Raw genomic sequence first — 27,273 nt, forward strand, 5'->3', positions numbered from 1 at the left:
CCCCTTAAATCTTCCTTCTCCACGATCCTGCAGCAGATGTTTTGGGGGCATTGACGTCCTTGAGAACAAGGAGGATTTGAGGAGGCAAAAGCAGTGGTGCTGGAGAGGAAGGGGTTTCTGAGCCAGCCTGCACCAAGCACCACATCAATATTACAGACACAAAGAAAGGGAAGGCTGCAGCTGGTGCGCGGCTGTGCTCTGGGAACACGCTTACCCTTCTAATGTATGGGGAGCCACGGGGAAGGGATTTTAGTCCCATCTCAAGGAAACATCGTGAATTCAGCATCCTCCTGCCCTAAGACAAGGGTCCAGGGAGGAGATTCCATCTGCACTGCAAACGCCTGCCATTCGCTGCTAGGGGATCCATTCAAAGCAAAGGGCCGAGTCACTGCGCTCCAGCAGGGTCCCGCCAACAAAAGCAGGGCCGGTGTGGCTAAGACCTCCCAAACTCATTCCACTCGTGGAACTTTAGCTTTCAGCTGCATGCACAGGTCCCATAGGCTAGCTGTGGTGTCCGGGGCCCGGGTTAGGACACGGGGCCCCTCAACTAAGTCTGGTGGTGTAAACAGGACTATACGCTTAGGCCCCCAATTCTGGGCTCTGCTGTAGCCCCTTAGCTGAGCTGCCATTTAGGGGCCGCACAGTTGGTTTAACCAGCCACCAGCGGTGGTGGTGGGGTTGGGGGGATTCCCAGGCAGACACAGAGCAGCTGGAATGCGCCTACATCTTGGTTTACTGGGATATATAAGGGGAGGAATATGACCAAAGCATTCTCAGGTCCAGCTCTTATAGGCAGAGTAGCCCACGGTGGCCTGTTCAAAGTCACCACAAGTTCAGGTAGCCCCCGAGGCTGCTCTAATTTATGCTGGGGGCTGGGCAAGCACCTGCCTAAGGCCAGAATTTGTAAGGCACAAAAGCTGGCTTATAGGCATTTGGGGCCCCACTCCCTGGGTCTGTGTCTCTCACAATCGGGGCCTTAGAACTCAGCAGAGCCGCAGCAAAGCTTGGGAACACGGCTCAAAGGTCCATCCTCACAGTGCTGTAAGACTGACGATATTTTAACTACAGCAGGGAGCTAGCGCCTGGTCACGGGACCGCCCAACGGGGTAGCGGGTGTAGTGGACAAGGCCTAACCTGGACATCTTAAAACAGGCCAAAAAAACCAAAAACAAGTCACGAGTCAAACAAGTTTTGGAAGCCTCAGCTGCAGCCGCCCCCACTTGGGAGGAGTCTGCTGCAGGGTGTCAGACCCTCCGCCATTTGCTCTCCTCCCAATCCGCTCGGGCTGCAGGGGAAGCCACCGTTCAGGGCCCTGAACTTGCCACCGAGCAGCAAACTGGACTCTGAGCTCGGACAGAAATCAATGCCCAGCCATGGCCTTGGAGCTCCCCTGAAGTTGCCCTCTCTCTGCTGAACTCAAAAGAGTAGAACAGTCTCTTTCTCCTCATGGCTAGTGGTCACGTGCCAGGCTAACGGGTTTCAATACGAACAACCAACTATCAAACACGGCCATTGGGCCCTGATAGACCCCGGCCTGGAACCTCCTAGCCAGGAGGAGAATCCAGCTCTTGTTTATTAGCCTGCCTGGCTGGAGTGAACCAAGTCACTTCACACACCCAGCAGGACAGGGCCTAATTAGCAGCTCCTCTGCTGAAGAGGCAGCTTCAAAGTGGGCCTTTGCTCAGTGCTGATGCAAAGAGGTCAGGCCAGGGAGAGAGGCCAGAGCATGGCAAGGCAATTAAAATCTCTTGCGTCCCTCTTGTGTGTACAAGCTGGGAAGGCCGGGGCCCAAGGCCCACCGACGCCAGGCCTGGTTTTGGCAGAAATCCAGGTGTGTGTTTGAAGCAGGGAGGGCCAGCAATGTGGAGGCAGGCTTTTTATCTTGACAAGGTCTGTGTGAAATGAGAGCCTGCCTTTACCCTCAACCTTCTAGTCTTTGCTCCTGTGTGTGATGGGAGACTGCACGGGGCAGTGAGGACGTTGCACTTCAGAAGCAAAGCGCATCCATGTGTCACAGCCCAGGCCAGAGAGCGGCAGGAGCAGATGACCTTGTGCAGAGACAGAGGTCATTTAATCCAAGAACAAACCCAGAGAAGAATCACCCCTCCCCACCCCCACCCACCCACTTACTTGTCTTTCCCTGAGTTCCAGGAAGACAAAGGAAATAACCCGTTTCCCTTTCCCCATGCAGCACCATGCCCCTGGATGCCTGACCTTGAGAGAGCCAGGGATGGGATGGGACAGAGCAACAGGACAACACCCTTCCGCCCTCAAGCTCCAAGATGCGCAGCATAAATCAATACACTGATCAGCCTCACACAGCCCACACTGGCTTTTGTGCACCAGTCACCTGTGTTTTAATCTCCTTCTCCCATTCATCTCGCTCAATACACAATTAGATCGAGTGTGCTGGGGGGTTCGGGGGGGGGAGGGGAAGAGACAACCAAAGGTTATCTGCCTCACGTTCTTATTCACTTTGATGCACACTCTCCTTCAATTCAATTGATGCTCTCCTTTAATTCATCTCTGTCAGCCCAGGTTTGAGACACTCCTGCTCTCTGGGTCTCCAATGTAAGCATCACAGCATTAGATCATTTCCTAGTGGTACAGGGAATCTTGGGCAAGTCTCTCTGTGCCTCAGTTCCCCATCTGTACAATGGGGATAACAGCCCTGCCGCACCTCCCAGGGTGTAGCGAGGATGCACACATGGTCTGCATCACCAGTTCAGAGCGCATGTGGCTAGGACAGGCAGAAGACTCAGACTCCTGGGTTTTCCCCCCAGCACTGTCACTGACTTGCTGTGTGGCCTTGAGCAGGTCACTTAACCCTCTCTGTGCCTCTTCTGTAAAATGGGGATGATACTGACATCCACCTGCCTGCAAGATCCTCAGCTAAGAGGTGTTGCAGGCTTGTAACTTAGAGCTGCCTTCCAACAGTGCAGAAAGCTCTGCCTTCTCCTAGCCACAGCACTTGGCTGCTTCCTCCCTGTGTCCCTTTGCCTTCGCTTCCACTGTGTGACTGAACATAGGAAAACTCATTATCTGCTGCAAACATAGCTTCAGGCCCCTCTCCAAAAAAGCCCTGCTAGGGTCAACCATTGATCCCCAGCATGCGCCAGCTCAGCAGCAAACGTCTCTTTCTTCCCAGCCCAGCTACCAGGAGACTTCTGTTTCCTTGCTGCTGGATTCCCCACATTAAAGATGCTAACAGCTCCTTCCTCATCAGGGCTGGCTCATTTTGTTCCGGAGTGAACTGGAGACAATGGGAACTAGCCTCTTCTAACAGCTCTCAAATTCGCTGTCATCCCACGTGTTAACCTGCAGCCCCTGCCTCCACCAGGCAGAGAGGGAGAAGACTGGAAGAGGAGGAGTCACAGCCATGGGGAAACACAGCTCCAGTGCCCCTCCAAAACACCTCCCCGCCCCCAACCAAGGGCTAGTGGGGCAAGACACAACAAGGATCATAGAATCATAGAATATCAGGGTTGGAAGGGACCCCAGAAGGTCATCTAGTCCAACCCCCTGCTCAAAGCAGGACCAATTCCCAGTTAAATCATCCCAGCCAGGGCTTTGTCAAGCCTGACCTTAAAAACCTCTAAGGAAGGAGATTCTACCACCTCCCTAGGTAACGCATTCCAGTGTTTCACCACCCTCTTAGTGAAAAAGTTTTTCCTAATATCCAATCTAAACCTCCCCCACTGCAACTTGAGACCATTACTCCTCGTTCTGTCCTCTGCTACCATTGAGAACAGTCTAGAGCCATCCTCTTTGGAACCCCCTTTCAGGTAGTTGAAAGCAGCTATCAAATCCCCCCTCATTCTTCTCTTCTGCAGGCTAAACAATCCCAGCTCCCTCAGCCTCTCCTCATAACTCATGTGTTCCAGTCCCCTAATCATTTTTGTTGCCCTTCGCTGGACTCTCTCCAATTTATCCACATCCTTCTTGAAGTGTGGGGCCCAAAACTGGACACAGTATTCCAGATGAGGCCTCACCAATGTCGAATAGATGGGAACGATCACGTCCCTCGATCTGCTCGCTACGCCCCTACTTATACATCCCAAAATGCCATTGGCCTTCTTGGCAACAAGGGCACACTGCTGACTCATATCCAGCTTCTAGTCCACTGTCACCCCTAGGTCCTTTTCCGCAGAACTGCTGCCTAGCCATTCGGTCCCCATCGGCCAGGTCTACAGTAGTTATTATTACTAGGTAAGGAAATGAAAGGAGCAACCAAGACAAAAGTATTCTCCATTATACCGTGGGGGAAACCAAGGCATGGTTGGGTTCAGTTGTTGGCAGAGCCAGGACTTGAGAATCATGAGCCATGTGCTCTCTCTCTTGCTATGACCAGCATGTACCACTAAGGAGCAGAACTGCAGTCTCCTGCCCCCTCGTACCCTGTTCTAACCACTAGACCATGGCAGCCCAGGGAGCCCCGGGTTCTAATGCACCTTCCAGTCCCTTGCTTTATGCAGGAGACCATGGACAACCTATGAAGGGACCTCAGCCCTCCCATCTCACTCTTCTACTCCAGTCACATGGACCACCTGCAGCGTCCATTCAGGGGGCTCCGACTGATGATGACAGAGTTTCATGTTGATGAGACGCTACAAGGACTTGGCAAACAGAACAGGTGAACCTGCACATGTGTGGTCAGACAAAGGCAAGAACTGCAAACACAGTTACATGTGGGACAGACAAGACAGTCCATGACCATTGCAGGCTGATGCATCCTTGCTTCGCGCTGCTCACATAAGCTGTAAATGAGCCTCGCTTCTACGTGGTTAACAGGGATGTGACAAATAGGCTGCCACTTTGTTCTGGTGGGGGCTGTGGCATGTCAGTGACACGTGCTTGTAGGCACCTGAGGGGCTAGAACCAGGGACCATGAAGGTGCTGGGCCACTGTCGCGGATGCCTCTGCATCGCCACCGGGTGCTCAAGCTCGGTTTCCGTTGGGGAGCCCTGTGAAGCTAGGCACTGCAGGAAATACCACCCAGTGGGGACTGAGTGGCACCCTCCTCCCCAGCACTCTGATTGGCCCATGCCAGTCTATAAACCCGGAAGCCATCACAGGGAGCTGTTTGAGCAATGATGCAGATTGCCTGCTTGCTTCTTCTCCAGACCTTGCCTTACTGTGACTCCAGCTCCTGACCCCGGTTCATCCCTGACTCCGCTATTTACCTCCTGCCTGCAACTTGGTGCCTGCCCCTGACTTCCTGCTATCCTGACCTGGATCATTCTCCACTCCGCCACAGGTCTCCTGATCACAACTTGGTCCCTGATTAGCACACGCTGGCCACCCATGGCCCAGCTCTGACACATGCTTTCAAATTTGACTTCAGTGTGTCTTTATAGCGTTTCTACCAGCCACCATAAAGAACAGGTGCCTCTCTTTAGCTGACCACAGAGGGTTAGGGTAGCCTTGAATTGGCCGCATGAATGAGATGCTAAGGCTAACGCAGCTGAGCTTTAAAGAGCATGCTTTGAAAGCAAGACATCCGGTGACAATTAAGGATTTTCATATTGGGAATCTTGTCCCACCATTTGACCATGCAAAACACACCTAAGACAGCGCCTATGGAACGGACAGGTTTCCTAACGCAGCAACCATACGTTGTCCATGTCTCACAACCCTACAGAAGCACTGTCAGCCCGACTGCCCGACAGATATTTCGATTAGTGCTAATTTCATCACCCCTATCGTTCCGTAGGTGGTGCGACAGCATTGCAAATGCAGTGCAGGTCTTGGCTATATGATGGGTGGCCTCATCAGCAACTGTGGTATGCTGGGGCTGCGTATGCTCTAGGTAGCCAAACTTCACCACAGGCTTGAGATTGGTCTTAAACAGGGTAGAGGTGCGTCCCCCGGCACACATTGGCTTCGCTCTTCTGTTCTCTTTAGGCTGATTGTTTAGGCTCCGTTTTACCACAGTATCGATCTGTCTATATCATAAAGCAATTGTCACACAACATGTCCAGGGGTCTCCAGGATGCCCCATTGATGCACTGCAGACTCCCACTAACAATATTCACCACATACATAGCATAGCATTTTACACCTTCCACATGCTTTACGGACATTAATTCATTCCCAGAGGGAGCTGTCATCACCCCCATTTTACAGGAGGGGAAGTTGAACTACAGAGAGGAGAAAGGACTTGCCCAAGGCCACAGAACAAGTGAGTAGCAGAGGCGGGATTAGATTTCAGGAGTTCCTCCTTAAGTCTTTGCAGGATCGAGTCATTATAAGCATATTGGGTGAAATCTTGGCCCTATTGACTTCACCCAGCCTGCCTATTGCTCATGGTTCTGTTATCCCCTAGGAGTCAAAGGCTCATTCCTTTTTCATTCGGTCAAAATTCCCATTGAAAGGACCATGGGATTTGGCCTAAGGTATTTAGCAATTTTCTTAATATCAGATTTTGTTATTTTCCTGGGGATAGAAGATAGGCTAATTGCCAGGATCGTGCTAGGTTCCTCTTGGAAGAGTTGCTTTTGCCAATTCCCTGTGGCTTTCAAAAAAACAAAACAACCCAACAGCGGTCTGATAAATTTGTTAGCCAGTTCCCTTAACGCTGCATCTCCTCTGGACTCACTCATTCGTATACATTCACATTTCCCAAGGATTCCCTTAGCTATTGATCTTTTTCAAAAAGAATTTGTACAATAGCAGAAAGCAAGAAGAACCCTTGAGAATCTTCTGTGCTCCAAGAAACATGTCTATGGAGCAGCAACAGGAGGCAGGGCTCCCAGGCTCCAGCCATTGTGTTTTGAAGGACATCTCCAATTTATTCTCCAGCACAACGAAGAGGATCCTCCCATTTCCCTTCTTTGTGATAAATCCAGTAAACAAGTTCATTTGAAGAGGTCAATTCAAAAAGTTATTGCTAATTCCACCCCCAATTAGCAGCGTTTCCTCACCAGAGAATCTTAGCTTTATGAATGGCTGTCAGACCAGCAGCGTGACAGCATTTACGCTCTCCCTATGCTCTTAGCAGCACTATTCTCCCCCAGCATCACTTGGCAATGTTATTTGCCAGTGGCACTCAACTCTGTGGGTTCAGACAATACAAACAAGAGAACACTGGAGCCACCAAGCTTAAAACAAAAACCCTTCTCTTCATAGAGCTCCCCAAGACTTATCAACCAAAGAGACGCTACTTTTGCCTTCCAATTACTCTATCCTGCTGGTGAGGGAGGAAGTGGGGGCTCTATCAGCCTTCTCAAGATGCACCCTTTCTCCAGGATTTGATCCACTAAACGAATGTCCTAATGTGTTTCTCTAGCCATCTCCAGAAACTCTTTGCCAGAATAGTAACATCTGTGAAGGGGGGTGGGGGTGGGGGGGTGTTTTTTAAGACATTTTTAAGCCAGCCAAAAAGCCCAAGTGTAGATGCAGTTATATCGGCATGAATGCTTTACAACTTATTTTGCTCAGGGAACCAGTATAAGCCATGCTGGCAAGAGCCCTTTGTTGCCAGTATAAGCTGTGTCTACGCTAGGAAGGTTTTCCAGTACAACAATAGCATCTACACTTTAAGTGTAGGTAAGGCCTTAGACTTCTGTTGGACCAGCAGTAGCTACTGTGTGATGGACTATTTTCTTCAATGGTGGAGTCCTCATGAAACTGGAGTGCAATTAGGTTTCCTTTCACTATAATTTTCCCAGCTCAATGGAAAATCCTGCCACACTGAGCATGAAATAAGCCAGTCTTCTGTTTCTTTGTTCCATGCACACACACAAAAATAAACATTTTGTGCAATGTTATGGTGGACAAACTAAGCAAATCAGGCAATACAACCTTAGTCATAATAATATCCAGCTCTTATATAGTACTTTTTATCATAGATCTCAAAGCACTTTACAAAGGAGGTCAGCATTATCCCCATTTTACAGATGGGAAAACTAAGGCACAGAGCAGTGGAGTGACTAGCCCAGCATCACCCAGCAGGCCAGTGACAGAGCTGGGAACAGAACCCAGATTTCCTGAGTCCAAGTCCAGTGCTCTACCCACTTGGCCCCACTGCTTCTCTTTATGGTGAGATGCTCCACCTTAACTGCCCAATTGCACACGTTTTTAAAATAAGGTCTCTCTGGACATCCTTTTCTTTTATAAATCAATAATACAAAACACCAACTGGCCCTTCGCATACAGCTTCACACTGAGCCCGATTCTCCTCTCACTTACACCAGTTTTACATCACCGGCTTCAGTGGACTGGCTCCTGCATACCACTGGTGTGAGATCAGTCAGGTTCACAGTCTACGTGCTGTACATACCACATGGAGTAGCATGGACTCTGCCACCTAACCTGTCTCATGACCACTGAGCAGAGCAGAAATATTGTGGTGGGACTTTGTTGGTGGAGTATTGTATAAAAGTCAAGTCAGAAATCCTACAAACAAAGGAAATGAGCAAGGTAAATGCTCATAGGGTTTACTAGGGTAGTGGGCATCCCAGCATGGGGGGTGTGGGAGGTGAGGGAAGGGTGTCTAATCAATCCAGAGGGAGATGGGCTGAGGCAAGGAGCAGTGGGGACAGGAAAAGATGCATTACCCTGCATCCACTATCTGCCCCAAACCCCCACTGCAAAAAATTTGCTCCAATGTCTGTAAGCAAGGCAGCGAGCGGATCCTTGAAAGCCACCCTGCAGCTCTTAAGGAAATCGGCTGTAGGAGAAGCTTAGGCGCACAGCTTCTCATCCCTGCTCCCACGCCCACAGGAACAACCACGACAGCACACGTCTCCCAGCCCCACGTAAGCAACCAATAGGCTCCCGCAACCATCCCGAGCAGCAAGTAGGGGGTGTAACAGTATTTGAGATGAGAAACAAGCACAGGAGCATCACCACCACAACACAGAGACAGTCAAGGGTTGGACAGAGCAAATGGTGGGAAGGCGACACCTGTGTCTGGCCATGCCCCAAGGAGACGCATGGGAACAGCCGTCCACCAGTCCACCACAAGGTGGCTCCAACAAAGAGTCCAACGATCCAACAAAAAACACTGGATTAGAACACAGTTTAGCCAATCCCCTCTTCCCTGACATATCCCCCGCTCCCCTCCAGCGTACACCCCCATGATCCTAATTCCTGTCCCTGAACAGGCATCGTTTGCCTCATAGCGCCCTTAGTTTATCCAATGCCCCTTTAGTCCATATTACCCCCCCCCACCCCGGCCCATTTGGATGAAGGGGTCCTGCTCTATCTTTACAGTGCTAGGAGCAAAGCCATCCGAGGCGAGGCCTGGGATGAAGTGCACTCTGTCCCTGGACAGAACAATTCTCCCATTATCTGTAGGGTCCAGCAGCAGCCCTCGCTCTGGTATAGGCTCCTCTTTGTTGGGCTGCTGGCATAGGCCTGGCTCAGTTGCTCCGTCATGGGTAGAAACAAAAGAATCTTAGATATTCAAGATGGAGGAGGCCTGCTGGGTTAGCAAGTCCATCCCCCAGCTGGGGCAGGGCTTCTCCCTACGGTATGTTCCCTCAGGCTTTTGTCCAGCTTATTATTTTCAGCCCAATCCTCCTGGTTATAAAACTGTGCATTACACTAAATAACCACTTACATCCATAAAACTAATCCCTTTAGGCAGCTCCAGACCGATATCCCTAGTCATTGCCTCGTTAAACTCAAGAGGTAGTGTGGTCTAGCGGACACAGCACTGCCCTGGCAGTCAGAAGAGACCTGGGTTCTTGTCCAGTGACCTTGGACAAGTTGCTTCCCCTCCCTGTGACTCACTTCCCCCTCCCATCCTTTGTCTGCCTTGCCTGTTTAGGTAAAGAGCTCCTTGGAGCAGGGATTGCCTCTTACTAGGTGTCTGCTCAGCACCTAGCATAATGAGGCTCCAATCTCAGCTGGGGCAAATAATTGGTAATGATAGTGAGCAAAATTTATTAAGAAGGTCCTGATTCAAGGACCAATGAAGTCAGCTGAAAGACTCCTCACTGCCTTCAAGGGGCTTTGGATCAAGACCTTAACCTCGGCTCATAAATCAACCCCTCGTGAATTCGAATCCTCTCAGTTGCTCTTCTCTGAGCACCATCCAGTTTGTCCGTATCTCTTTAGTACGGAGGTGCCCAAAAGGGAATGCAGTTCTCCAGGTATGGTCATGCCTCTTCCCACTCTCTGGGACGAGATGCCTTTGTGCATATAGCCTCCCCCGCCACACTCCTCCACTGACTGACTCTATGGGATGGGGGCGGTGGACAGGGGAGGGGAGATGGAAGAAGACAGCTCATTATTTGCAGCCTGTAATAAGAGCCCTATGAAATGGAAGAAGGAAAGGCTCACCGGGGTGTTTTTCGCCTCCAGCACTGCCATCTTCCAGGCGCTGTAAACAAAATGGGACAACAATATGTGAGCAAATAGATGCCTGGAGCAATTTTAAAACCACATCAAGGCAAAGCTCTTCCTTGGTTAATCTCTCAACGCTGCTCTACTATCAGGGAGCTCAGCAAACAGCACAGCGCCTAGGCCAGCGATTCTCAAATGCAGGCACCATGGTCGCATGTGACCACCACGGGCTTTTCTTGTGGCCACAGCCTCCTGGGCAGTGATTGGGGGGCAAACCAGCCACCCCTCCCCTTCCCTGTTGCTCTTGGATGTGCCACCTTAATGTTGGTTGCTGGGGCTGCCAGCAGGAGTTGGGCCCTGCCCCCCTCTGGAGACACCTGGGACACAACACGGGAGGAGAAGGCAGCCTGTGAATTCCCCACCTTCCCAGGGATGGTGGGGTTTGGGCTTCAGCCCTGGGATGGCAGGGTGACAGGCTCTGGCCATGGGGCTTCCGGCTATGGCCCCGGAGCGTCAAGCTCCTTCCTGGGGCCCCATCCCCCGAGCTTCAGGCTCTGGCTCCCCGCTGCCTCCCTCACCCCTCATCGCCCCTGGTCCCTGCTGCCTCTCCATCCACCTCCCCATCCAGGGCTTAATTTGTCCCCAGGCTTGCTGAGGCTGAGTAAGTCTGCTGTGAAAAGTGATACTTGTATGTTTTTTAATATCACTTTTCACAGCAGCAGACTTACTAGCTAGCAATAAATAAATTACAATGATTTTGATGTGCATATTTATTTGTTTTTCCCAAAGTTAATTATTTTAGGAAAAATTGTCAGAGCGGCCACCAGCAAGAATTGGTGGCCACACTCTGAAGCCACCAAAAAATTTGTTGTGAGAACCCCTGGACTAGGCCCTTCCTTTCACAAAGGGCCAGGAACCTTTCACCAGGAATGAACCAGGAACTGGGAGGAGAACCTGTGCCCCTGGGAATCTCCTTAGATCGAGATAGTTCTGGTTAGTTAGCCGAGGAGGTGGCTGTTGGGATTGGAGAGGTTTCAATTTGGCCCCACTTCTCCTTTAAAGTGACATTATGGAATTTCCATATTTATTATCCATTGGTGACTGCCAATCTAAACGCCATCAGTTTCCAAGCCAGGCCTTTTTATCCGACAGTCTCACAAACTGTTCAGAGCTGAAAACTCAGCTGGGTTCTTTATGCCTCAAACATCAACACCTGCAATTAATATTCTGCATCTGGAACCAGGCTGACACAAGAGAGGCAAAACAGAACCCAGCTCGCTCTCCCAAAGCTGCATCCCTCAGCAGGGCTAAAAGGAGCGAAGACAGGTGTACGCTAATGAGACCAGCAGATAAAAGTTAAAGGCAGACAGGAAGCAGAGCTGTTGAGTAAGAAGGTGCCACTTCTACTTAGCCACTTCTCTGACCCTATATCCTCACAGAGGCTAATCTCAGAGTCTAATCTCAGCTGTGTATCACAGGGTGTCTCCCTAGCTACATAGTGGAATTATTTACAGTACTGACTCCTAGACTGCGTGCAGAAATAGAATCATAGAATATCAGGGTTGGAAGGGACCCCAGAAGGTCATCTAGTCCAACCCCCGATAACTACAGGACAGTTCACTATTCCATCATCAGAATTTGGACTGGTTCTTAGGGCTCCTGCACTGGGATCTGCACTCACTTTAATCCCAGGTATGTAACTCAGAGGGGAAAAATATGTCCCTAATTAGTGAAAAACACTATGATACAGAAGATCTTACGTTTGTATGGAGTAGGTGAATAACTACAGTGCCAAGTTTGGTTTTTTTTCTTGTCTTGGGAGCCCGATAAATCATATTCCTTACGGCTACTTAAATTGATTAAAGTAATTAATAGCCACCACATCTATCCATGGTACTTATCTGGTCCTTGTTACTATAGTATTTAAGACCCTGACAACCCAGAACGTATATATCCTCACCACACCCTTGTGGGGTAGGGTGGTGCTATTATCCCTTGTGTACAGATTGGGAACCAAAGAACAATGACTTGTCCAGGATCACGTATCAGCCTGTGGTAGAGCAGGAAACTCCCAAGTCCCCATTTAGCACTATAACCACTGGACAATCCTTCCTCTGCCCAAACACAATGGAATTTGGTCTTATTCAACGCCACCTTAACCCTAGACGCCTGGAGAAAGTAAGAGCAAGATTCCTTTGATGGGTTCACAGTCAGGAAGCCACCCGGCTTGCTGGAAGTTGTCACAGTGCATGACCCCAGTTTAGCTGGGTGTGCGTGCATCCCCGTGACTTTAATGCTGTTTGACAGCCCCACTAATCTTTAATTCCCTGTTAGCTCATTCCCTGGGGCAGCACCATAGCCAGGGGTGCAGCTGGGTCATGTGATCACAGCAGGTCTGTTCTGGTGTCTAGCCTCTGATTATGCTCTTTAAAGTTATGTAAATCACTTCCCACTTCACCCGGGAAGAGGAGGGGGGAAATGCACACACAACAGGCCAGACACACACCTGGTGTAAATCATTTGAAGTCAGTTGGGTTGCTTGCACCAGAGATGAATTTGGCCCCGTGTGTTTTATATTGACTATCAGTGACACAAGAAGCACTCGGATCCTGTGTGAGGGGCACCAATATAAGAACCCAGATAGCCCGATACAGATGTGGCCCAAAAGTGAATCCAATGGGGGCACTCCTCACTGTAATTCAAGGCCAGCCATCACCCTTAACTTGAACGTTTTACACTCTGGGGAGGTAAGTTGATTATTATTGTAAAAGGTGCTGGATTGAGGCCGGGGTGCCGGAACAGGCGGGGGGGGTTGTCAGGGGCCATGCTCCCCCTTTTATTTTTTCAATCTCTGTACAAGATGAGTTGCTGAGTGCTGCAAAAAGCAGCAAGAAATACCCCTGGTGAATGTAGGCGAGTACTGCTTAGTATGATTAATAATAACGATAAGAACAACAGTAAAAATACTATTGTGTGGCGGGTGGGTGGGGTGCTTGGCAAACAGTCCCTTAACAATGTTGCCAACCCGATGCTGGAGCATGCTCCTTTCACCATGTTTGCGTTGTACAGGAGCAGACTCCATGGACGCTGCGGGACTGCTGTCCCCCAGACGGCGAATGGAAACACACCGTGGCTCCCAGGAGGGGGTGTCTCTTGCAACAGTCCAGTGACGTTTATGCCTCTGGCAGGTTTCTGGTCACTGGCCACGAACAAGCATTAAAGTGGAGCAGAGACAGGCGTGGTATAAAATGGGGGCATCCTCGCCATCCTACCGCTGTTCGTGCGGCACCTCCGGGAGTTACTTACACCGCGTCGTCCTCACTCTCTGCACACAGGGTCACTTTGGAGCCATCTCGCAGCACAATCGTCATCAGGCAATCTCGGCTCTTCCCTTCCGGGGGCTGCACATCTGGAAGCCAAAGCACATCAGAGGAGTCAGGGCAGGGGTGCAGCTAGCAAACCTAGTATGTGCACGAGCGTGCACACGCTTGCTCGCTCGCACACACGCACACCCAGACAGCACCTCCTTCCCCTCAGGATCCGGGCACTCCAAGTCCCTAGTTGCAACCCCACGAAAGGGCCTCCCCCAGCCACATCCCCACGGCATGGCCAAGCCCCCCTGAACTATAACCTTACTGACCTTGGGGTGCCACTCAAGAGCCGTATGCTCAGGGGTTCATTGCCACTCCACAGTGTGCAAGCCTCACTCACTTTATTCAGGTGGGCATGGGTCTGTCCTGGAGAAGGGAGTGCTCACCCACCCCTCGGGGCGCGTGGGGCCCTTCCTGGTATCTGAGGGTACGATTTAGTTACGGAGATGAGGGAAGTCAGGGATTCCTCTGGGACTTTGGCTTTGACGGTCAGTGGTGGAGCCGGGGCTGTGTATCCCCGACCCACGACTTAGGCCTGAACTGGGGCTGTGTACCCCACCCCCATCGCAGCTGTGGCAGGAACCGGAGCTGTGCGAACCTTTTCCCCTGTGGCTTCGGATGGGGCCGGAGTCGGGGCAGTGCGCCATCCCCTTCACCCCTCCCCTGGGGCTTCAGCTGGGGCTGTGCGCCACCCCTCCCCTGGGGCTTCAGCTGGGGCTGGAGGCAGGCTGTGCACCCCTCCTGTCCCCTGTGGCTTCAGCCCCCCGCCGTCCCCTGTGCTGCGGCAAAAAGATGCGACTGCCCCTCCGGTTCTGCAGCTTCATGAGTTTTTCAGCACGCTCACGCTCCTCGTGGGCTGCATGCCCGCTCCCCACGGCTTCGGCAGGGTCTGGAGCCGGGGCTGGGCCCCCTGTGGCAGTGGGGCTGGGGCTGTCAGTCCTTCCCATGGAGATTCCGACAGCCCTCTCTCCCCCCATTATTTTTAGTAAAAGTCACGGACAGGTCAGAGCTCCCATGAATTTTTGTCTATCGCCCGTGACCTGAGCGTGACTTTTACTAAAAATAACCGTGACAAAATCTTAACCTTACTGATACCAGACCAGCAGAGCCACGATGGGACTGGCAGCAAGCCCCGCCCCCATGCCTTTGCCCGATGGGACTGGCAGCAAGCCCCGCCCCCATGCCTTTGCCCGATGGGACTGGCAGCAAGCCCCGCCCCCATGCCTTTGCCCGATGGGACTGGCAGCAAGCCCCGCCCCCATGCCTTTGCCCGGCAGAGGCTGCTAGAGCAACAGGCTTCAGAGATAACAGGTCACAGGGATGACTGAGGCAATTTGCCCCTCTCAGATCTATTGACTGAAGCTCTCCACAGACTCAGGCAGATGTCACCTCATCACTTACACACAGGTCTTGTTTTCAGTGTTTTCTTTGCAACCATGGGAGCTACAAACAGAACCACTCTCATTTTAAAGGTGCACAGAGATTCTAACCACGTCATCCTGGGAGGTCAGGAGCCTAGGCATGTCCATACAGCACCCCTACGTCTTCATCCAGCCCTGCCATCATCTCCCCCCAGTGCAGCCCTGCCGTCTCATGCATGGTGAGGGTGGAGCCAGCAATGCAGCAGGAAACATCTAGCCACGGGTCAGCAGTCTAAGAGAGCCTGCCAGTAATGGCATGACAATCGCAGACCCTAGCAGTTAGGCTAATATGACAGGATGGACACCTAACCCAAAAAGAAACCCAGCCCTTCGGGTCAGAGCCAGTCAGCTAGCCCTTCCCAGCCCACTCATTAATAAATAAACAAATAAATAAATAATAATGACTTTCACTCATTGATCTGAAAACACTTTATGTAGCAGGGTCAGTATCATAATCCTCATTTTACAGATGGGGAAACTGAGGCACAGAGCAGGGACGTGACTTGCCCCAAGTCACTAAGCAGGTGAGTGGCAGAGCTGGGACTAGAACCCAGCTCTCCCAAGTTCCAGCTCAGTTTCCTGGCCATGCAGCCTCCCAGCAAACGACACAGCAGATACAATTCATTCTCCCTCACAGGCTGCCAAAGAGCCCTCTGGGGAAATGAGGCTGGCAGTCCTAGTCCAGAATCTGGTGGGCAGGACAGACTGTAGCGTGAGTGTAATGGGGGCGAGACTCACCCCTGCAGTGCCTCTTGTCTGTCGTCCTGGGAATTACCTCTTTTGACCTGGAGCGCCCTCTGCCTATCGGTGCCTTGCTGCCGCTGGCCTCCCTGTCCCTCCCAGACCCCGGTGCCCCTTTATCTGGGGGTTCTGCCCCAGCAGTATCCCCCCCAGTCTCTGGGTCTGCACTCCCCAGGGATCCCCCAAACCCCATAATCCCACCTTGCCTCAGCCTATGGGCTACTGCCAGTCACCATCTAGCCCTCTTTCACTGGGCCCAACTTCAGTCTGTATAAGCCAGTCATCACAGGCAAGGGGGGTAGGACCTACTGCCTCTACCCAGCCCCGGGCTGCCCCTTTGGAGCCCCCGAACCTATTTAGGCCCTGCACAAGGCCCTGCAGCCTGGGGGGTTTCCAGGCAGAAGCTCCCCAGCTCTCTTGCCTTCCCCCAACACTGCCCCACCTCAGGTTCCCGTTTAGGTCCCAGGCAGGCAGGTCCTTCCCTCTCTGCAGTCAGAGAGAGACAGCCTGCTCCTGGCCCACTGCTCTCTTATAAGGGCCAGCTGGGCCCTGATTGAGCTGGCCACAGCTGCAGCTGCTCCCTTAAGCAGCCTGGGCTTTTCTCCCAGCCCCTAGCCCTCTCCCAGGGCTGGCTTTAACCCTGTCAGGGCTGGAGCGGGTGACCACCCTGCCACAGTGAGCCACTCACACGATTTCTGTCCTCTCCAGCAGAGAGAAGCCAGAGGCTGTCAGATCAGGGCTGAGCCATATCAGTAGGGGGTACATGGGGGAAGCTCGGGCTGCCATCTTTGGGGTTGTCAAGCTGGCACCTGGGCACGTCCCAGCACTTGTTTCCATGGGCTCAGGTACTGCCCAGATAGCACGGGACCAGAACTGCTGCAGCGCTCCCAGACCCAGGATGGGCCTGAACTATCCCATCTCCCCGGGTCAGTGGTTCTCAACCTATTTACCATTGCGGGCTGCATCCAATACTACCTATATGGCCCTGAGGATGTCACATGGGCCGCAGCTGTGTGCTGATTGGGCCGCAAGAGGCCCACGGGCCGCAGGTTGAGAACCACCTTCCTGGCAGTTCTGCCTAAGGGGCCCCTCCCTCAGGATGAGAGTGAACATTACCTGGCTTCACTTGGCACAACCACTAGGGGAGCTTCCCTTTGCCTCCCCTTGCCCTCCAGAGAGGCCTGCCAACCAGGGAAACACCACCACAGACAGGGGCATCCTCTGCAAGGGAATGCTGCTCTCCAACCCTGACTCCAGAGCCCCGGTAGCATAGCTACTCTGGGGGCGAGCAGGCAGACTGGGAAGCTCCAAGTGACAGCGGCCGCTCCCGAGAACAAAGGATAACAGCAGCACTACGAGGAGGCGTTCTGCTGCCGAGGGAGGAGCAGCTCCCTGTGCTGGTGGTCAGGCGCAGAGTGCTGGTCTCAGAGCATCATCTCCGGTCTGGAGGGGCTGCTCGGAGTGGAGTAACCCAACAGGAGAGAGTTCCTCCTGCATAGTGACGTGGAGCTGTACTTCCCCATGAGGTCGGCTGCAATCTGCTGCCCAACAGACTAACGCTGCTGGGACTCCTGATTGCCACAGACGAGCCTACCCCAGCCCAGGAGGGATGGAAGCCGCTCGGCCACGTGATCTTCTCCTCGGAAGGCAAAGAGCAAACAAAAAGAGTGAGGACGAGCACTAATGCAAAGTCAGATGGGCTGGTGATGGCGGGGCAGGGCACTGCTGCAGGAGGAAGTTTGCAACAACGCAGCAAGGTCTGTCACACTTTGCTGGAGATAGTGACCCTTGTTTGCTCCTTTATTTATACTCTGCCCTAGGGTTAAGTCAGGTTTACGGCTGGCTGCCAGCTCTGGAGAGTGAGTCCTCTAGTTACATGCAGCTGCCTTCCAACAGTCCCTGCACATGCCTTCTCCTTGAGCTGGAGGGACCAGTGACAACTGAGGCACAGGCTAAGTGACTTGCCAGAGAAGTCTGGGCTGAGAACAGAACCCTGCTCACCAGAGTTCCCAGTCCAGTGCCTTAACCACCCTTCCCCCTCTATAACAGGTTAGACCAGGGAACAGGCAAGAGCTGGGAATGGGTAGAGACCCAGCCCAGTTTGGGTGTCACTGTCATACCAGTGATAATCTCTTGAATGAGGGAGTGGTTCCGCAGCCTATCCAGTCGTTCCTTGCTGAAGGAAGAGCAAAGCAGCCCTGTGATGTGGATACTTGCCCACTAAGCGTGTCAACTCCAGTTTACATTGGCTAGCAAAAAGCTTTCACTCGCTAACAGCCTGGGACAGGTTTGAACCAGGAAACGAGAGTTGCAAGGCTTTCTGTCATACCCTACATCATACCAGTTCCCTGAGCCGTTCCTAAGGGAGTCTGATGTTACACTGTTTACAGTTACAGCCCCCTTGAAATACAGCACTGTTTTGAAGGAAGAAACCCCAGGACATAGTTTGCCTTTCTGTGCCTCTTTCATTTCAGGGTCTCAAAGCAAACTTGCATACTTCAATGAGTTAAATCTCATCACCCCTGTGTGAGGCAGAGACACATCATCATCACGTTGTTACAGATGGGGAAGCAACGCAAGAGAGAAAGTGACTTGCCCAAGGTCATGTAGGAAGCCTGTGGCCGAGCCAAGACTAAAACCCAGACACCTAGCTATCCTCCTAGTTCGTCATCATCAAGGCAAATTCCAAAGGGACGTGGCCTCCTTGCTGAGCAAGCACTACCCGGATTGATCTCTTGCTGGGTCCTTAAAACGATCTGGCTGGATGTTCGGCCTGTGTCTGTTCTTGGCAATCTTATCGCACCGCTGAAGCTGTTGGCCCACATGATCGCTGACTACGTAGTGGCATTCCTTGGGAAATGTGCTTCGCAATTCATTGGTCTTCCTGCTGGTTGCATGCCCACAACGGGAGTTGAACGCAAGCAAGTGATGAACTAATTGGGCTCCAGGGATGCTAAGGCCCAGTCCCCTGCTCTAGCCACTGGAGGATGAATGGCAAAGAAGCCAGCAACAATCCCAGATAAAGCATAGAGACAGAGCATGGTTCAGGCAAACAGCAGCACAAAGGAGAGATTTGCAGAAGGTTAGTTTGTTGGGCCCCTTCTCCTCAGGTTTATGGTGTATGGAATGTAGGTGCAGCTGGGGACAATACTGCACAGGTAAGAAGGGGCAGCCATCTTAGCTCCAGGGCTCCTTGAGAACACCATGAGCCCTGGCAGGTACAGCCATGAACCCAGAGGAGACAAACATCACCAACTGTGGCTGTCTGTCATATCCAATGACAACGTCAGACTCACAGCAACACCTGTATTCTCTTGTGGCCGTATAGTCCAGCCTCCGAGGAGCAAGGTTGTGAACAAATGTCATGCAGGAATACATCGTTTCCCCCTGATGACTTGGCGTGACCAAAAACAAGTAGTTTGAATAACCCAAGCACTTAAAAACAAGGAACTGAACAGTTAAGGAGACATCACTAATACTACATTGCCCCATACAATATAAACAAACAATTTTTTTAAAAAAAAGCATTTAATCACAACACAATAACCTTAACTCTGACCTGTGGAATGCTGGAAAATTTTGTTTTAAGTTGTTTACGGGGGCTTTTTTTACTTTATTTTTGCTATCTTTAATACTCCAAAATCAATTTTTAAATAAAGGATTATTGTTAATTGGGCAATATAGGTTAATACTTTAGCAACCAGCAGTTTTTGGATAAACTGTTTATTCCTGCCATTTCTTGCTGCGTTTGTAGTCTATTGGGAAAAGTGTATAACGCTCATTTAGGATAATATTGGTGGATATGTTGATGATGTGTATTTTTGGAATTTTGTAAATCTATCAGTTTATGGCTTGAACTGATTGCTTGAATGAAAGCTTCTGGAATTTCCCAAGGTTTTTTGGTTGGCTTTTATATAGCTTGCATTTTTCCTAGTGTATAGGTAAGTAAAGACACCATATTTTAAGTTTTATATAAAAGAGAGAGATGGATTACAATAGATTTTCTTCAAATGGAGCCAATGCAGGAGTTTAAGTAGATTGAACTGTGGAAATTGGAAGGGCAACAGCAAACCATTATGAGCAAAGGGGAGATGAGAAATTAGGGGTGGAAGTGGGAGTAAAAATTTCCACTTTTTGGTGACCTGTTATCCAAACCTGGTTTGATACATTTTCTTCAGACTTGGCAGAAATCTCAGACTAAATCTGGCAATTTTCAGGCCAAACTGATTTGTCAAGCCAAAAAGTGATATGAGATCTAAAACACGGCTTTATAATGGAATCTATCAACAACCTGACCTATGGAAAGGAAAGAAAAACTCTTGCCTCTCCATAATCAAGCACTTTGAGATCCTCAGAGAGAGGGCTCTATAGAAATGCAGTGTTGTTATTGCGATCAGAAGCACAAGAAAGGAGCTTTGTGCCATAGGAGTTTCCTTTGTTCCAACTGCCTGAGGGATAATACAACTTGCCGACTCAATACAGTACCATGTATTGAGTCACCAGAACAACAACAAAATGCAAACCAAGGAAGAGAGAGACTCTCCCTCTTCACCCAAAAGAAAAACGGGCTCACATCTTGTGTAGAGTATATTCCACTGCCCCGGGCTCGTGTATTCATTATGTAGTACTCAGACATATATTCAGACACATTCTCGGATTCACGTAGCGTTTATTATAATCAAGAGTTCAGGTTCCAAATAAGTCCTCATCAACAACAGAAGGAACAGGTCACTCACAAGCTCAACACCTCACTTCAAGCAATAAGCAGCATCTCACTTAGTCACCGAGGTAACAAGCATGCCAGCCCTCACTCCAACTGCCTAACCACTGGTGTTCTCTATAGTCCCTCAAGAAATGGTCTTGTCTTGGGAGACATGTGAAAACTGGAGTTTTGGAGAAGAGACCGTTGCTTTCTCTGTGGATTGTGGGAACAAGATGAAAATGAATTTCAGGGAACCAAGGTTCAGAACATTGGCTTGGGTTTGCCTGGACTCTGCCATCTCTGAAATGGCGGAAGTTTGACATGTGAGGTGCTTTTGAAGTTACATCTACATAGGACTGCGAAGTTGTATCTTTTGGTCATTATTAGGGGACTTTTCTCCCTTTCCCAGAAGGGGCCCAGAGAACCCAGCCTTGCCCACATTGAATACCTTCACCCCATGGAGTGGGCAGCAGATTGGAAAGCTCACGCATGATTAACCCCAAAGGAAGGCAGAGGTTCCAGAGATGAGGGACGTGTTTGGGTAATGGAGGCGGCACACAGCCGTCCTGTTCAGGACACTTTGGTTTAGAAGCCCACAACGAGCTCTGCTCCTCTGGAGGTGGGACAGCAGGCGACGCATACCAGACATGGCGAGCAGAAGCCACTCATCGCCAGGTAAACAAACCTGCAGAGCACCCCTACGGATCACCTCGCAGCCAGAGCACATGGCGCAGTCGTGGAGGTCACAACTAGGACAGGGGCAGAGTGAGCCGAAAGAGCGAGGACGGAACCCCAGAACTGACGCATGAAACAGCGAGTTTATTTTTATTACAGCATCCCTTTAAATCACGCAAGTCCAACAAGGCCACAACACTGAGTGTGAACATGAAAGGCAGCATAGTCCAGCGGGTAGAGCATTGCACTGAGAGTCAGAGCTGGGTGCTAATCCCGGTTCTGCCACTGACTCAGTGTGACCTTGCCAAGGAACGTCTGTGCCTCAGTTTCCCCACTTGTACAGTGGAAGACAAGGATACTTGCCTCTTTTTGTAAAGGGCAGTGTAATTGATGGATAAATGAAGCAGTAGTATTATTTACCAAAGAGCAGCAGAATGCTCAGCTCCATACTAGACAGAGTAACTAGCTTAGCAGCACACTACAAAGACAGACAGCATGCACAAACCAGACACTGGGAGCCTCAGGGGACAGTTCTCCCAACATCTTAGACACTGCAGAAGCAAGGGCGTAGAAAGCACGAGGTGCAGCGGGACCCCCAGAGGTATTCGCTCACCTCTGCATTCGCGGCCAGTCTTTATGTCCCGGCAGTTGAATTTGATGTGGATCCTGCCCTCCAGGTCACGCTGAGTCTCATCCTGGTAATATACAAGGCCACCATCTAGCCACAGGACAAACCAGTTCCTTTTCCAGCGTCGCAAAATGGAACCTGCAATAGCAAGGAGGAAGGGGGTGAGGGCAAAATCCAGACAGACGTCAGTCATTCAGATAGTAGTACGTTCCTCCTGCAGGGCTGCTGATAGGGCAAAGCATCCAACCTCTTGTTCTCACCGCCTCTGAGCGCTACACACGCCTCGTTGAAACAAGGAGAGCTTTGCTGACTTCAGCTTCCAGCCACTGGATCTCACTCTGCCTTTGGTTGCTAAATTAAAAAGCCCTTTTAGTTTGCGGTATTCTTCTCTCCCATGTAGGTTTTAACACATGAAAGGCTTGTCTTACTGGAGACAGACCAGACACCCAGTTTGAGTTGCTGAGTGGGGAGCACAGGTCTTGCTTTAAAGCAGAAAATAACAGCCCAAAGCAAAGACCAGTCTGATAAACAGAAACATACAGACAACCGTGAGGTGTGCTGCGTGGCGAAAGCACGCTCAGGATCTTAGATTGTCTCATACCTGAGCCCTTTGGAGGCAAGGGGCAGCGTCGCAGTAGCAGAGCAGGGATAGTGCTTCTCAGGGTATGTCTACACTGGAGCTGGAGGTGTCATTTCCAGCTTGAGGAGACATACCTGTGCTAGATTTGATCAAGCTAGCGTGCTAAAAATGGCAGCGTAGCTGTGGGAGGAGCTAGCGGTCCTAAGTGCGTAACAGCAGACCTCGGACAGGATTACGATCGGGTTGGCCACCCCCGCTGCTCACTCTCTGTAGCTATGCTTTTATTTCTAGCGCGCTCAGAGCTAGCACACGTACATCTCCTTGCGCTGGAAAGTACCTGGCCAGCTCCAAGTGTAGACCCACCCGCAAAGTCACAATTCTGTCCTTGCTTCCCCCGGCTACAGGGGTGAAATAGGATGCCCCAGCCCTTTTGATGGCACAACTCACTGCCCCCTTCATTCTGGCTCAGCTCTGCTGGCATGGCATCATGGGGGGGCGGAGTTTTGGCTTTTTACTTCCTGCCCATCTGAGGAGGAGAGTAGCAGCTATGTTGCTCTGGCCCCTATGTAGGGTCTGGAGCTGTAGAGTAGACAGCTTGCTCAGGGAGTAAGCAGGCTCCTTATACCTTCTGTATATAGTCAGGTTCATTACTGAGCCCTTTTGTCTTTCTTCCTCATGTCTGATTTACTGCAAGCTCTTTGGTGCTTGGCCCTGTTCATTATTGTTTCTCCATGTAAAGCCCCTAGAGCATTTGGGGGCACTCGGGGTCTGATTCTCCTCTGCCTTGCCCCTTGTGTAGTGGTTGACACCTGGGAAAAGTGAAGGGAAGGTGATGCCAGAACAGAATGGTGGTGTTTCACACCCAGCGGTAAGCGGCTGCACAAAGCATAGAGCAGTGGAGAATCCGGCCCAATATAGTTCAAATAGGGAAGGCCAAAAAGTTTTAATCAGAGCCCCCAACAAGCGCTTTACAAACAAAGGAGAAATCACAGCAACTTGGTCACATACTCAGCTCTCAGATACCACGCTGCTGGGAGGGATAGAAAAACCTACTCTGGGGCCAGACTGTTAACCCTTGACTCACCTGGGTGATGAATTACTCGCCTGAGTAGTCTCACTGACTTACTTGGCTGAAGTATTCCTCACCAAGTGCGAATTAGGAGACAAGTCCCTTCCAACCCTGATATTCTATGATTCTATGAAAATCTGGCCCACAGATTGTTACAATGAAAGTAAGGTCAACAAAGACAATAGCTGGTGCTTGTGACAGGCTTGTGCTATTGCAGTCATTCCCAGGCCCAGAACAACTAGAGTTAGAGTGACAGGAGCACAATGGCCCGCCAGGTATAGCCTTCACGTCATTACCAGGGCACGGCTATTCAGGAAGCATAGCACAGTACTGGAAGTCACGTGTCCTGGGTTTTCTCAAACAGAAAGACAGCCTAGATTTGTAAGGCCAGATGGGGCCATCTAGCCTGACTCTTACATAATACAGACCAGTTACACTCAGTAATTCTTACACTTAGCCCAGTAACTTGTTATTGAACTAAAGCATATACTTTAGTAGATCTCTATCATCAGAGGCAGGATTGTCTGCTATCAGGTTCTTACACACTTTAGGGCAATTCCAAGAGCCCAGTCCTCAAGGCAAACACACTATCTTGCAGCCAGTGGGTTAACATGAAATGTTTAAGTGCTCAGGATCCAGGCTGTGCATGTAATAAGCACATCAGCCAGCTACCCAGAGCATGTGAAGAAAAAAGTTGTCCCCAAATACCCACAACAACGAGGACCCAGCCAGGAGAAGCCAGCCCAGTGCACCCCTCCCCTCCCAAATAAAGAGAGATCTTTTTGGCATGACACAGCTAAATTACAGACTGAACTTACTCTGTCTCCAAAGCCAGCCGCTCTTCATCAGCGCCATTGCTTTAAAAGGCCTTTCCAAACCTATCAAGGCAGGAACATCAAAGGCACGGAGTTAAAATAAACAACCACAGTGGAGTCTGTCATTGCCATCTAAATAACGCAGCAGCTTTCCCGGAAGCTACTGTCTTAACTACTGCGTTTCCCACATGCAGGCTTCCCCTAGCAACTGTGAAAATAAAGTATTTTGGGTTCTAAATTTAAGAGCTAATCTGGGTCAAATAGATGCAGTATTTAATTATCTGTGTGATATGAACTGAGGAGGGAAAAAAACTCCACTACCTTTCTTTACACCATTAATCATATTGGGATTTAGGGATTAGCAGCTCTCCTGTATATGCAAGTGGAGAAATCCAGAACATACCTGCAATCACAAGCAATAACTCCCAAAGGCTTTGGTAACTTTCCACAGTGACTGATAGGCAAAAAGCAAACAAGTGTTGCAAATGGATGAAAATTAGCTCTTACTAGAGTTTAAAAAGCCCATTAGTGCATAAAAATCATAGAAGTGTAGGACTGGAAGGAGGCCTTGAGAGGTCATCTAGTCCAGTCCCTTGCACTCATGGCAGGACTACGTAATAACTAACCCACCCATTCCTGACAAAAAGAAAAGGAGGACTTGTGGCACCTTAGAGACTAACCAATTTATTTGAGCATGAGCTTTCGTGAGCTACAGCTCACTTCATCGGATGAGCTCATGCTCAGATAAATTGGTTAGTCTCTACGGTGCCACAAGTCCTCCTTTTCTTTCTGCGGATACAGACTAACACGGCTGCTACTCTGAAACCTCTCCTGACAGGTGTTTGTCTAACCTGTTCTTAAAAACCTCCAAAGACAGAGATTCCACAACCTCCTCGGGCAATTTGTTCAAGTGCTTAACTACCCCGACCAAGGCAACAGCCAAAGAGGGGGGGGTAAAAGACAGGAATACACCCACTTCTTTTAAGTCAAGAGTAGCAAGACACAATTTTCAGTCCTTTTGGGGGGGGGGGATAAGAGATGTTACTAACTTACATCAGTATGTATGTATGTATGTACATTACATACAGCCTGAGAGCCAATCTATGACCCGTCGTCTCACATATTTCAGTGTTTATGGACCAATACGCAGCATTCCTAAGCGACCCACCAGTTGTATCATGCAGCCACACCGTACAGCGGCGCACATCTCTAAGCCACACCCCTGGACAGCGCCTCGGTGTTGCCTACCTCCCCTCCCGGCGCATCACCTGTCTACTGTCCTCGGGTGGAAACAGCTCAGGCATCCCGCTTACTGGCAAATTTCACTGGACGCTCGTGCTGCCACCGTGGAAATTCACGGGCAGGCGGCAACTCCTGGCGCCCAGTCCGCCTGCCGACCCCTCGCCCCCACCGGCCGCCTGCTGCCAAACACATCCCGCGCCAGCCCGGGCAAACTTACAGCCAGCCCGGCGCGCACCCCCCGGCAGCCGCCAGCTCTGCGCACCCTTTACCTGGGACTGTGCAGGCCCCTGCCACGCGCCGCGGCTCTAGAACCCCCGCCTCTGTGACGCGCGTGGCCAGCCGCGCGCGCGCCGCGAGCCAGCACCGCGCCCACAGCCGCGGCCGGAGCGCGGCTCGCGCCGCACGCTGGGAGTTGTATTTTGCAGCCGGCGGCCTGCCCGGCGGGGCGAGCCAGGGCGGAACGACAGCCCCCAGGATGCAACGGGGCCGCTTGCTTCGCCGGCTGGATGTGCCCGGCGCAGGTCAGGCAGAAGGGGCGGCAGGTGCCCCTGCTCAGGCTGCCTGAAGCGGGGCTTGCTTTCCTTGCCCCCCCGCTGCAAGCTCCGGCTGGGTGGCGTGCAGAGGAACAGGCGCAGGGCTGAATCGGGGCAGGGCCAGCAGAAGCGGCCGGGCGGTCTCCGCCGGGGCCCCTGCCACGCAGCCGGGGCTGTCTGTTTTTAGTCGCGCTTCAGCCGCTTGGCAGAGAGGATGCGCCGGTGGCCTCGCAGGAGGGGATCGCAGGGAAGGGATCGCAGGGAAGAAGCGGACACTGGGACGCGCCGGGTGTGTCCCCTTGCATAAGGCTCTGGGGAGGGGAGGGCAGCCGCGATCCCACGGCGCCTAAGCCAGGGCAGTGAGCTCGGTGTGTGGAGACATAGGCGCGCTCGCCGCCACTCGAGGTGGGAAAGGCCCGGCAGGCCACCTTGCCGCTGGATGGATGTGGGGCGGACACACACAGGGCGTCGCTCAGGCCTGGGCAGGATTGTTTCCCACAGTATATTACCCGGTGCTTTTGTCCGATCTGGCTTTGAATGTCCTGAGTTAGGGGGCTCCCACCCCTGGGGCGGTATCCCGCCGCCAAGCAGAATGGGTTGGGACTTGGGAGGAAATCCCTAGCCGGCAGCGCTGAAGTTGTGGGACGCGCTTAGGAGCAAGTGTGCACCGTTCTGAGCTGTGGCTGCCTACTGAGTCTAGGGTGTACCTGGGCTGTGTTTGCACATATTACATCCTGTGACGGGGCGGGGGGCTTAGACAGAACCTGCCCTACCGGTTAACAAGCAGCCTGTCTGCTAATAAAGGCTGAGACCCCACCCCAGGGTCTCAAGTTATTGCTGTCTCAGACAGCTCTGAGGGGCCAGTAGCCGGTGAGCAGGTGCAGAGCTGCAATGAGCATTTCTGTAGCCCCTCCTGTGACATTCCATTCCACCTTCCTTATGAAAATATGCATATGATGTGAATATGACATAACTGAGATATACTTTATGCAAGATGGGTCTTGTGAGATATCGTTGGAAAGGTTATGAGTTACTGAATGCTTTCAGAGCAGCAGCCGTGTTAGTCTGTACCCGCAAAAAGAAAAGGAGGACTTGTGGCACATTTGTTAGTCTCTAAGGTTGCCACAAGTCCTCCTTTTCGATTTACTGAATGCGATTATCCAATGTGTATGCCCGTATCATTGCTTTATCTGAAGTTAGGAA

At 51.2% G+C, this 27,273-nt stretch overlaps 1 protein-coding gene across 4 annotated transcripts in view; it reads right to left on the minus strand.

Moving 5' to 3' along the window:
• PLEKHB1 (pleckstrin homology domain containing B1) overlaps window positions 1-25,909 on the minus strand; it is a 36,553-nt gene extending 10,644 nt beyond the window's left edge. The window contains exons 1-5 of one of the 4 annotated variants that reach the window (XM_084624735.1): window positions 25,807-25,909; window positions 24,299-24,358; window positions 21,817-21,969; window positions 13,600-13,702; window positions 10,291-10,330 (exon numbers count right to left, since the gene is read on the minus strand). In XM_084624735.1, coding sequence (XP_084480861.1) covers window positions 10,291-10,330; window positions 13,600-13,702; window positions 21,817-21,969; window positions 24,299-24,335 — 333 coding nt within the window. In that variant the 5' untranslated portion in view covers window positions 24,336-24,358; window positions 25,807-25,909. Of the gene's footprint in view, window positions 1-10,290; window positions 10,331-13,599; window positions 13,703-21,816; window positions 21,970-24,298; window positions 24,359-25,543; window positions 25,685-25,754 lie in introns of those variants that run through there. The other 3 variants (XM_084624737.1, XM_084624738.1, XM_084624736.1) reach the window with 3 other exon arrangements.
• Window positions 25,910-27,273: the final 1,364 nt, after the last annotated feature.

This window comes from Lepidochelys olivacea (genome assembly GCF_965140295.1).
Source record: "Lepidochelys olivacea isolate rLepOli2 genome assembly, chromosome: 1".
In the NCBI taxonomy this organism is placed as follows: Eukaryota; Metazoa; Chordata; order Testudines; family Cheloniidae; genus Lepidochelys; species Lepidochelys olivacea.